This window comes from Alternaria triticimaculans (genome assembly GCF_023758025.1).
Source record: "Alternaria triticimaculans strain BMP 0046 chromosome Unknown scaffold_29, whole genome shotgun sequence".
Taxonomy (NCBI): Eukaryota; Fungi; Ascomycota; class Dothideomycetes; order Pleosporales; family Pleosporaceae; genus Alternaria; species Alternaria triticimaculans.
This window is the reverse complement of record NW_026055986.1, coordinates 110767-122925: the sequence shown is the minus strand read 5'-3', so window position 1 is coordinate 122925 and position 12159 is coordinate 110767. Positions and strand designations below refer to the sequence as shown.

General features: G+C 53.1%; 3 protein-coding genes across 3 annotated transcripts; all 3 read left to right on the top strand.

Moving 5' to 3' along the window:
- Positions 1 to 159: 159 nt before the first annotated feature.
- J4E78_010277 (uncharacterized protein) lies at positions 160 to 1100 on the top strand (the record flags this gene model as incomplete). Its single annotated transcript, XM_049370855.1, has 2 exons — positions 160 to 449; positions 833 to 1100. The coding sequence occupies 2 exons, from the start codon at positions 160 to 162 to the stop codon at positions 1098 to 1100; spliced, it is 558 nt and encodes a 185-aa protein (XP_049217440.1).
- A 1341-nt stretch (positions 1101 to 2441) lies between these two features.
- On the top strand, positions 2442 to 4383 carry J4E78_010276 (uncharacterized protein; the record flags this gene model as incomplete). The annotated part of the gene is made up of 3 exons (XM_049370854.1): positions 2442 to 3638; positions 3688 to 3917; positions 3969 to 4383. 3 exons carry the CDS (start codon positions 2442 to 2444, stop codon positions 4381 to 4383), a joined length of 1842 nt encoding a protein of 613 aa, XP_049217439.1.
- Positions 4384 to 6633: 2250 nt separating this feature from the next.
- On the top strand, positions 6634 to 7626 carry J4E78_010275 (uncharacterized protein; the record flags this gene model as incomplete). Its single annotated transcript, XM_049370853.1, has 1 exon — positions 6634 to 7626. The coding sequence occupies one exon, from the start codon at positions 6634 to 6636 to the stop codon at positions 7624 to 7626; it is 993 nt and encodes a 330-aa protein (XP_049217438.1).
- Between the last annotated feature and the right edge of the window lie 4533 nt (positions 7627 to 12159).

The following is a 12159-nucleotide window of genomic DNA, read 5'->3' as shown; positions in this document are numbered from 1 at the left end:
GAGAAGGATCATCGAAGAGCGACGACTACGCAAACTCAGACGCCGAGAAGCTAGAGCAGAGAGATTAGCGAACCGCACGTTGAAGAAGGGACTTCGCGCTAAGATAGCCGACTTCTTTGGTATCTTCCGTCTTTGGTAGACGACTGAAACCCACCTTTTATGACCTGTGCCGCCACATCTAGAGGTTGTGGAGTTAGTACAGCGTGCGCACCGTCAGCGCCAGCGATCGCGAGCACACCTGGTGTTGTCTCGTCTGCAAGCACACCAAGTCGCCATATCACCGCAGGGGAGATAGAGGAACTGAAGAAGAAGAAAGAGGAGCGCGCAGAGAAGAAGCAACAACGAAAGGAGGTTCGAGACGAGGCAAAGGCAGATACCAAGGCCAAGCTCCCGGATACGACTAGCAAGAAGGCTAAGCTTCGGCTGTACATCACCTTGCTCAAGCTCAGGTTTCATCTCTAGACTTGAGATCAGTCTGTCGTTTGGACTACTAGATCCCACCTTTCATGTCACACGGGGATTGTGGAACTAGTACACATTGCGGGAGCAGCACACATCACGCATCAAGCACGCCAATTTTCGTATCTGGCTATTCCGGTGGCAATCGCACCAGCAAGAACGGAACGGTAGGGTATAGACTAAAGATCAAGCGTGCGCGAAAGAGGCGACAGCGGAAGGTAGTTCGAGACAAGGCCAAAGCAGACACCAAGGCCAAGGTCCCACACGCAAGTAACAAGAAGACCAAATTTTGGCTCCACGTCAACTTGCTCCGGCTCAAGCTTCACCTCGGAACTTAAGATCAGTATATGGCAGACGGCGGTGATTGTGGTAGCTCCGGCGACTGTGGCGGCGGCGACTCGGGAAGCTATTCCATACCGCAAGGTATCGACGCCCCTCGATTGACACCCGAACAGCAGGCCGCAAAGGAAGCCCAGAGGAAGCGCTACAAAGAGGAGTGCGCGCTTGACAAAGCGCACAGTGAAAAGAGGGCAAAAGAGATCAAGGCGGAGCGCCACGAGGCGACTAAGCTGAAGAGGAAGATCCGCTTGACCATTTCGCTGCTCCGGGTCAAGATTCTTGGCGCGCCTCGAGACGACTGAGCAACGTCGAATTCGCCCCAAGACATTGGATGGAGTCTTCATTCGTCTCGGCAGACTGTGGAACGACATCCTCAGGCGATTGCGGAACGACGTCCGGCGATTGTGGAGCCGACTCGAGAGGCGATAGCGGAGGTGACTGTGGTGCTGATTCAGGGAAAGATTGTGCCGACACGAAAGACCACTCGACTGAACGCGGATACACCTCCACCGACTTCGCCCCTGGAGCCCAGACAGCCACGGCCGGTCCTTCCACCTCGTCCCGGTCGAAGACACAAACCGATACTCGCTCACCAGAAGAGATACAGCAACAACAAGAACAAATACAAGCGGAGGTACAAGCGAGTGTACAAAAGTGGGAGAAGAGGAAGGAGAAGACAAAGAAGTTCTTGAACAACGCCAAAACTGCTGCTGGGAACATCGTCAAAGGCAAGTTTTGAGGCGTCAGCTGTACGGTCAAGACTTGCATACACCTCCACAAGCTCGAGCCCAGGATATACCAATTCTCTGCGCGGATGAGGACCAGTGTACGCAGCAGTCGGAGTTATCGGAGCGTGCGATTCTCCCAAGGCTCCAACGTTGGATCAGAGGCAAACTTCTCTCGCTGGCCGGGGGTGTATGTTCATCCAGGGAACTTCGTACACGCCGCCGACAGACCGACAGACGAAGAAGCGTGGCAGAGGTGCCGCCGCCTTTTCAGAAGACTGAAGGCTCGTGTCCGCAAGAGGAGAGCTGAAGGAAACGACTCGCATGGCAAACGTCGGTAGTTTCGACATTCCTCGCCCTAACGCGGGTGAGCACACCTTCTATCAGAACATCACCTGTTATGTTCACGTCTACGCGCCGACTACCGTGCACCAAAACACATCGAGCGCGGCGCCAGAGACACATGCCGCGGTGGGAAGCTCATGCGAATCGGATCCAACGCTGTCAGTGCCCGAGAACCTAGGCGGAGTCGCTGCCAACCTCCGTCTTATTGACCTTGAGAGGGTGAAGCGAAGACGACCCAGAAAGAGACAAGCCCTTGTTGAGTGGGCAATCAGAAAACTCCAGAGGTTACTCCACAAGGTGACCTAAAGCGGACGGTTGTTGTGAATGCGGTGGCATCGAGACAATGCCGGTAAGACTCGTCGAGCTCGGCGGCCTTTCGGGCGACGTCGAAACGTGTTCGAGTGGAACAAGCGACGCGAGAGATTCTGGCGTTGGCGGCGGCTCCATTTCCTGGCGTTGAAGTATTGGGTGGTTGGCGTCGCGTGTCGCTGGTCCAAAGTCGCTCGGAAGTGAGCACAGACCGCCCGCAACTGTGCATTGGCACCAGAACTGCTGCTCGCCATACTTCACGTCATGTTCGCCCGCAGCACGCGCAACACTCTTGCTACAGCCTCGAAGCAGCCCTACATATGTCATTTATGTCTGCGCCGGACTAGACAGTCTCAATTGGGCGTAGTCTATCTTCCCACGCGTCACACAGCACGATCTCTCCACACTGATGAGACGCAGCCACCACCGACCCAGGATGGCACGGCGTTCCGGAAGCAGCTGAAAGATGCTGCGAAGCAACAAAAGAAAGAGAAGAGCGCCTATTCTGGCGCCTCAAAGTCCTCAAAAAAGGGCAAAGACGTGCGACTAGAGAAGTGGGAGCTAACGGTTGGAATCGAAGTCCATGCCGAACTCAACACCGCGCGGAAGCTTTTCTCTGGTGCTGCGACCTCAGTCAGCGAGGCACCCAACACTCATGTCTCCTTATTTGACGTCGCATTTCCCGGTACTCAGCCTCACTTCCAGAAGGAGACCCTCCTACCTGCCCTCCGCGCCGCTATAGCCTTCCAGTGCGAGATACAGCCCAAGAGCAGCTTCGACCGCAAGCATTACTTCTACCAAGATCAGCCCTCCGGCTACCAGATCACGCAGTACTACGAGCCCTTCGCGACGAACGGCAAGATTACCCTGTACCCTCATGACTTCCCGCCTGGCGCTGCCCCACAATCAGGGCCCGTTGAGATTGGCATCAAGCAGATACAGATGGAGCAGGATACCGCAAAGACTGTGCAGCAACCTCCTTCGACACACCTACTCGACTTCAACCGCGTCTCGCATCCCCTCATCGAGATCATTACACTACCTCAGATCCACGATCCCACAGTCGCTGCTGTCGTCGTTCGCAAAATACAAAACATACTCAAGGCTGTCAATGCCTGCACAACGGGCATGGAGTTGGGCGGACTGCGTGCCGATGTCAACGTATCGGTTCGTCAACGTGAAGGGGAGTCACTCGAAGCTAGCCACTCATACCACGGTGTTACTGGTTTGGGTCAACGGACTGAGATCAAGAACTTGGCGAGCGTCAAGGCTGTCGAAGACGCCATCATCGCAGAACGTGATCGACAAATTGACTTACTCGAGAGTGGAGGTGTTGTTGAGGGCGAGACTCGCGGGTGGACTCTTGGAAGCAAGACGACCAAACGTCTCAGAGGCAAAGAGGGCGAGATCGACTACCGCTATATGCCGGACCCAGACATTGCTCCTGTCATTGTTGGAAACGTAAGCATAGGCGCGACTTTTGGCATGAAAGCTGTGCTAATCTTATCAGGATCTTGTTGAGCACCTCCGGAATACCCTTCCTAAGCTGCCCGATGTGAATGTGGACATGCTCGCCAAGACCTACGGACTCACTACCAAGGATGCCATCACACTTCTCTCCATGGATGATGGTGAACGATTGGAGTACTTTCTCGACGTCATTCGCTGCCTGGTGCACCAGACGGAGCAGCACGAGCAACATGTCCCGATAGAAACCTTGGGCAAGATCACCGGGAACTGGTATGTTCATCTGCTATGCCACGCCTCGTAATCAAACTAACACATGATTAGGGTGTTGATGGAACTCGGCTCTCTCTTCCAAGACGAACCTTGGGACCCCAACCGCGTCCCAGCCGACTATCTCGCCGGTGTCATCTCGCACATTCGTCGCAAAGAGGTCACGTCGCCTTCCGCAAAACGCCTACTTGCCATCAAATTTGAGGGAGATCAGCGCAGCGTATCTGAAGTCGTTCACCAAGAGAACCTTCTCCTGCAACCACTCAGCCAGGAAGAGTACATCAAGCTGGCACAGACTCTACTAGAAGAGAAACCCGACATGGTTCGCGACATCACCGAAAAGGGTCAGGTCAAGAAGGTCGGCTGGTTCGTGGGTCAAATGGTGATGCGTGCTCCAGACGGAAGTGTCGAGCCAGACAAGGCGAAGGAAGTACTGCTGGACTTGCTGGGTGTAGGAGAGAAGGTGTAGTGAAGATGTGGAAGCCCTAATGAATCGTATCTCTAAGATTGGTGCGTATTGCTCTTGTGTCTTGTGCCTTATGTGACTGATGGTTATATGGCTATAAGGGTCCAATGTACGGGTAAGGATGTCAAAACCACTGACGTTTGACAGCCCAACAACATCATCAACCCACCTACTCAACCAGTCTACAAGCAGTGCGAAGCTCGTGTCTCGCTTCCGGAATATGAGTGCCCACAGCGCACGGTGACTGTAATAGAATTCGCGTATTACGATCGTGTCCCAGTTCCAACGGCCGCGGGTGCAACACACTTCTTGTCACCAGCCCATGAACCAGCGCGAACGTACACAATGTCCCCCGACCAAACCGCCACCGCCATCTACCTCTCCCGCTTCCGCGACCGCATCGCTACTATCCGGCAAAACGTAACTGTCGTCTCCCTCAAAGGCAGGTTCACAAACCCCATCCGCCGCAGAGAAGACCTGGGACGCCGGGGCGACAATGCACGAACGGCACTGTCTGCGTCGCTGGGTCTGTACTACACTGGCGTGGATAAGTCAGAAGAGGATTTGAGGGATATGAGTCCCGTGGGGTGGGGGGATGGAGATGGGGATGGGGATGGGGATGAGGATGGAAGGTCTGATAGCATGGAACCCCTACGACATCGAGATCGAGATTTAAGCAGAGAGAACATCAACGACAGGACGTGGGGTGGAGAATGGGAGTTAGATATGGACCGAGAAGAAGAGCGGTTGATGAGGTCGGAACATCGTATCGCGGAGGAGAGAGTGTCTGGTGGGGATGGAGAGGGAGAGCGGGAGATGTATAAGCCGTATCACAGTTTGAATAGTGGGGCGGCGAGGAGGAGGGGGTTGGATGAGGTGAAGAGGATGTATGAGGGTGGGGGGAGGTATGCTACGGTATGTGATTGACTTTTGGGGTGAGGAAGGGGATGAGTGATTGCTGACGGAGATGTGCAGGTTGGGAGGAAGAAGGGGCGTGAGTTGCAGAGTATGCTGCAGAATTTGAGTCCAGAGGAGTGGAATGGGGAAGTGCCAGATGGAGAGGCGCAAGACGAAGAAACGCAAAACGAAGAAACGCAAGACGGAGAAGCGCAAAACGAGGAAGCGCCAGACGAAGAACCACCCCATACCACTGCCCAAGACGAAGAAAACGAAGACGAAGAACCACCCTATCCCGCCAGCCAAGAAAACGAAGACTCCATCTCCCTCCCCTCAAACCCCTACCCCGAAGACGACTTCCTCCTCCCCCTAACCCGACAACCCGCGCGAACCACACCACCGCCCTTCCCCTCCCCTCCCAACCTAACCATCCACCCAAACTCCTCACCGGGACTATCGATTCCATCACCCGGACTATCGATACCATCAAATCCCTACCCAGAAGACGCACCGTCCTCACCAACCTCCTTCTCCCAGCCCCCTCCACCACCACCACCACCCCGACCCACACAATCCCCCTCCCCATACTACCGCGCCGTAACACCGCCTACACCACACGCTCGCTTCCCGATATATCCGAGTGATAGAGCGATAACGCCTATTAGCCCGTTTAATGCGAGTAGGCATTTGATTTCTGCGGAGGGGACGGCGTCGAGCCTGAGTTACCGGATTGAGCATCGACGAGAAAGGAATGATGGTTGCAACAATGATGGTGATGGTGTAGAAGGGGGGTATATGTATGCGCCTAATCATCCTTATCACGGTATGGACGAAGAAGGGATGAGAGAGTATTGGCTTGGGCTTGAGGGGTATCATACGGAGAGTGAGCGCAATTTGAGGCGGAGGGGCGAAGGGAGGGGGCGGAGAAGGACGGTTTCTTCGCCTGTGCAGTATGATCCCGAGAGGGTGTTTGGGTCTGTGGGGGAGAGTTATGAGGGTGCTGGTGATGAAGCACGTGAGGATGAGGTTAGGCGGCGGTATTTGAACGCTTTGACTGGTGAAGAGAGAAGGATGGCGGAGCAGGAAGAAGACGAGGAGTTCGCCATGAGGACTTCCGCTGGAGAAACCAATGCAGGGAGAAAGAACATGATGAACCGGCTCCTAAGCACCTTTACCTGTCGACCCGGAACCGTCACACCACTACACACCACCACCACCCCCAATCCAACCAACACAAACACACCCACCACCCCCGCCATACCCACAACCCCAAAGAAATACACCCTAGCCTACCTCTCCCACAAAATACACCGAACCCAAAAAAGACAAGAAGAAGCCAGACTCCGAGAACGCCTCATGGCCCTCCGCCTAGCCGAACCATCTGCGCCGCGAACCCACCACATCGAAAACATCAACAACCCCACAGAAATCCCCGTTCTCATCCCCAAACCCAAAGCGAAGAGGAGAAAAGACAGCACGCAACCCAATCCACCTTCTCTAGTCCCGAACCTTGAAAGCCGGACGCAGAGTGTTATTGGTCCGCCGGTTGGGCTTTCGCAGATGATTCAGAGGGCGCCGGGGAGTGTTAGGGTGATGACTCCTTTGCCTGTTTCTGTATCTTCGGAGACAGGGTCTTCAGGTGGAGAGAGGGGGGAAGAGGTTCAGCGTGGACCCAGGCAGGAACATTCAGGTTCAAGTCTCTCCGACCGATTGCGGCAAACGCAACTTGAAGATCTTCCTCTGCAACGGGATGCAGCAAAGGAGATACGGGATCTGATGATGGCGCTTGAACGGGATCAAGGTGAGGTGGCTGGCACGCCTGCTCAGTATGCGGGTGGTCATGGGCCGCCGAACGGTGTCGACACAGATGCTACCCCCATTGAACGCCTGGGTGAACTACCAGCTGGTTTCTCACGCCCCGAAATGACCTCCTCATCCGCCCATACACAGCCCAGCCTCTCCCCCCACGAAACTCTTGAACGACACTTCCGCACACAACGCCAAGTCAATGAGCGTTTCATCCGTCCCGTTCGTGCGATAACTTCGCAGTCGAGTAGTCGGACGCTGCCGAGGAGCTATCGGGTTCCGGAGGGGCATGGTGGTGGGAGGGGTGTGCTTAGGGTCACTAACGCGGTTGTGCAGGGAGAGGGGGAGGGAAGTACTGAGGTTGGGGTTGGGGTTGATGGTGGTGAGGATGGTAAGGGTGGTGGTAGTGCGAATAATGTTGTTGAGAATCAGCAAGATGGCACTGAGGACTTGGAGGCGGATGCAGAAGAGCAGAAGGGTGAATCTCTACTCCGATATAATGGTGACGAGGAAGGTGGGAGAGATGTGACAGAGGCTGGATGAGCAATACCCACGTCGGTGCTATGAGACTAGTCACATCGACTCTACCAAGTCGTTGGTATCCACGTCTATTACTACTGCTGCGACTACCAAATTATCAGGTCAGAAGAAAGGCTAAAGTGAAGCAGTGTCTCGCAGAATATCTCTAGTGCTCACATGTTGTAGCTGGCTGCTAATGGGACGTCGGTGTCGAAATAGTAACAGGCGACAACGTCAACTCCCTCATTACACCCCACAAACATCCCCATACCCATGAACATGATCAAAAGCCCTCAGCAGCCCAAACAAATGCGCAACCCCAGCACAAACAACCAAGCAATGCATAATCTGGTGACTCGAACCCCAGACATCAAACCGGTACGGATACCATTTCTCCGGAATCTACGTGTTGTGGTCAGTCCCTCATCTCTTTTCTTTCGGATGCCTGCAAAAGTTCTTCTTAGGCTCAACCAACTTACTCTCATAGCATACAACGCGCCACCCGTAAGATTAAACGTCGTCATCAACGCCATCCAGTCCAAACTCATCCTTTGCATCTGCGTTTCCCAACCAAATTTCAGCAAGCCGTGCACGATGGGGATGATGAACGAAAGACCGAGACCGGCATACATGGCCGCGCGGTAGGGTCGATACTTTGGGCGGCGGAAAGCTGGGTGGAGTGTTGCGTAGACACAGGCTCCTGCTAAGACGGATACGAGCGTGTAGTATGTTATTTGTAGTTGCGGCGTGCAGTAGAAGCCGTAGTAGACGCATGGAATAGTGGAGCCCCACATGAGTATCACTATGCCGAGCTAAAGTACTCAGTGGCTGTGTGGAGTGGTGGGGGGTTGTTTACTTACGTAGTCGAGCTGGTTACCGAAGACGTGGACGCTTTCGCTGTGGTTGTTGACGACGTGGAAACTACGTTGTGTGTCACTTCTTGGGTGTCAGTGGATGGGGGTGTGACAAGACTTACGTTGCGGACAGTGCAAAGCATATAGCGACTCCGAAGAAGAAGGTTGAGAATACAACTACGTCCGCTGTGGTTGCTGTATTGTAGTATCTTGGCTGCAGGGAATAGTAGACGGGGATAGGAAGCGCAAAGAATAATGCTGATCCTATAAGATGCGAGAATATGTTTACTGAAGAAAAGTCAGTTCGCCTCCTGCAGGCATTGTGTATAATCTTACCGGTTTCATTGTGGATACCAAGGATACTTTGCAAGGACTGCTTATAAGATTTTGAGATTGTCCTGTATATCGCCCTTAGCAAACTTATACAAAAAGAATACCAATATCATTACCTATAGCCCGAGAGAATGTACTCATTGTCTCTAACCCCAGTGAGCGCATGTCGATGATAAGTAATCTAATGATGAATATACTGGTACCAACTCGCTACAACATCAGTCAGCTACAGAAACACCATGCAACCAACTATCTTACGTATCTCATCCCACGTCAACAACGAGCCTCGTTGCCTTTTTCCCATTTGATCGCGAGGCTCAGCCTTGCACCCATTAGCCTTGGCATGCACATACGCGGCAGACGCATGCGTACCTGGTTTTTCGCTGTTGAACCGACCTGTTCTGCAGGTCGTCGAGGACGAACACTCATCTTAAAAATGGTAATTCTCTGGGCGTGAAAACATGAGGTGGGATGCAAAGTCGAAGTACAAGCGGCACAGCCCATGTGCATGTGATTTAGCGCAGGAACAGGAAAGCCGATGCACGGATCAATACGACGCAACCTTGGAAGACGCCTGATGTCCACAATGATCCTTTCGCTCCACATTCCTCGAATATCTGCTCCGTCTCCAATCAAATGCGCTCAGTGGCATGTTAGTGCGTTTTTGGTGAGTGTTGTCAGCCGCTCAACAGCGGCTAGATTTGGTATGTACTTAGGTAGAGGGTGGGGGCCGTTTGAGAAGGAACGGCACGCGCCCGTCTCAGGTTCTTGCGGCGCAACGGGAGTACTTGTCGAGGAAACCGTCCGCCCGCTCCTATTCGTTGCGTTGCCCATGGATGCGCATTCCTACATGCAGGATACCATGTTCTCGAGAGTTTTCGGTACACAACTCCATATCTGAATCGGCCCCCATTCGACTTGCCGCTCAATCAGCGAGCCTGCAGTAGGACGGCGCAGCATGGACACTCATCGGGCTTTAGTATAAGCGGCGCGCCCCGTGGTCCTTCACCCTACCTTCTCCGGTCTGGCCTGCGCTTGTCGTCTTGAACTATGGTGTTAGTATCGTGCAGCTTTGCGTTCATCTCCCTCTCCACCCACAGTGTATCCGGCATAAGCACCAGCAACATCAACACTACAGATACCGTAGGCTTCGTAAAAGAGGACAACCAACGAGATACCATCTCCCTGCTCATAAGCTGCTTCGCCACACTCGGTTTATGCGTGTATTCAGCTGTGCACTTGAACGTACCGCGCAAATCCGAAGGAAATTGCCGGGTCCTACTAAGAGAGCTTCAATGGTGCATTCTGGGCCTCTTCGCACCAGAGCTGATGGTGTATACAGCCTGGCGACAACTAGCGTCTGCGCGGCAGCTGTGTTTGGAGATAGAAGAGGCAAAAAGGAAGAAAGAAGATGGGGCGGAAGCTCGCGAAAAAGTATATAGCCAAACCATCCTTGCTTTGGCTCTCGAACTGACAGCTCCCAGACGGCAGTAATATCTGAAGACCATAACCACCACCGTTCCACTCCATGGACTATTCCACACGGTTTCTACGGCACAATGGGCGGTTTCGCACTCGACATCGACGACACCGACACTCGCAGCGCGGTCTTGTTCAATGGTGCGAAACGCCTCACCCTAACAGCCAAAGGAGTCGCATTACTCGCGCAGTGCGGACACATCCCCTACGTCTCGCTCGACGATATAAAAGACAAGAACAAAGCAGACGGCCTTGCCAAGCTTCTCGTGTGCATCCAGGCCGGGTGGATGATTGTCCAGGTCATCAGTCGGACGGCGTCTGGGCTGCCAACTACTTTACTCGAGGTACACGTTGTCGCGCACGTCGTTTGCGCGCTCATCATGTATATTCTCTGGTGGCATAAACCGAGGCAGGTAACATCCCCCACGCTACTCAAAGGAGATTGGCTGCCTTTGGCTGCGTACATGTATCTAGCCAGTCGAATGAGTGGTAAGGTGCCACAGGGCGTGTTTGCGATATTTCGGGTCCGGACGCCAGAACTAGAGAAATTGGCTTACTTTGAAGGAGAAGAGACAAGATCTGAAGATCATGATGCTGTTGATTGCAACAATACAGCGCAACCTCGTGCATCCGGTCATCTCGAGACTCGTCCTAACACTCAGCATTTGGAGCGGGATCCTGAGACGGAAACCGGTTCCGAAATGAGACGCCTTGCCGAAGAAGCTTTGCTGCTATATCCAATTCTACGGACTCGCTTCACCCCAGCTCGCGAAACGGCCATATCGGGTTCTACATACAGCATACCCCACGTCACCGAACTCGTACAGTCTCACGCTCTAGACTGGCCAAACGACGGTCTAATCCGCCGCACCCAATCTCTGATCATGGGCATGGTATTATGGGGAGCTTCATGCGCATACGGTGCAATACACGTTGCAGCGTGGAACTACTTTTTTCCCAGTAAGATAGAGCAGCTCTTCTGGCGATTGAGTTCCGTATGGGTAACCTTTTGTGCGGCGTTTTGGCTGGTCACCAATCTCTTGGCTTATGTTTTCCCGTTCATTGACACGATCTGGGTGGCTTACAATAAGCGGTCGCTTGGCTGGCTCAGCACTGCGATCATTACGCTTTTGTGTATACTTTGTGGCGCAAGTTATATCGTGAGTCGGGCGTACATTGTGGTTGAGGCTTTTGTGAGTATTAGGAATGTGCCAAAAGGCGTGTATGAGACGCCGGCGTGGTCGCAGGTTTTTCCTCATCTGTAGAATTGAGTGGCCTTCTTCAATGTGCGGTCGCATCTAATGTCGGGCAATTCATTCATGTCTGACAGCAGAGATGATCTATATCACGAGACGAAGAAGTGTATCTTGTTGCCAAAGGGTAAAACCGGTAGTGTAGCCAGAGTTTTCAGCAACGCGTTCTCGTTCCCATGCAGTACGTTAACATTGTTAAAACGATGTTAGTGCGGATCGAATCGCTTGTTGAACTCTAGTTTGCGAAGGATGTATGCAGCGTCAAGTGATCTAGATGAGCGGTTCCAGACACGGAAGAGAGCGAGATGATGAAATTATGATTGAGTAACATCTGATTTCTGATTAATACAGACTAATGAGCAAGCCTAACTGCCGGTCAGGCTATTGTGATGAGTTCGCGGCTAGGGTAGTAGCCAGAGGTCACGATCGCAGGCGCATATTCAATGCGACAGGATGTTTCTAGTCGATGTGATTGAATCGACGCCAGCGCTTGAAGCGCAAAATGCGTTGTTTGGACGACAGGCTGTCAGGCCAAAAAGTACGCGGTATACTGGACTCATCAAGTTAGTACCACAGAATTTTCACCTCACAGCACGTAGCGCCATAACATCACGACATCACGGAGGCAGCCATGCGAT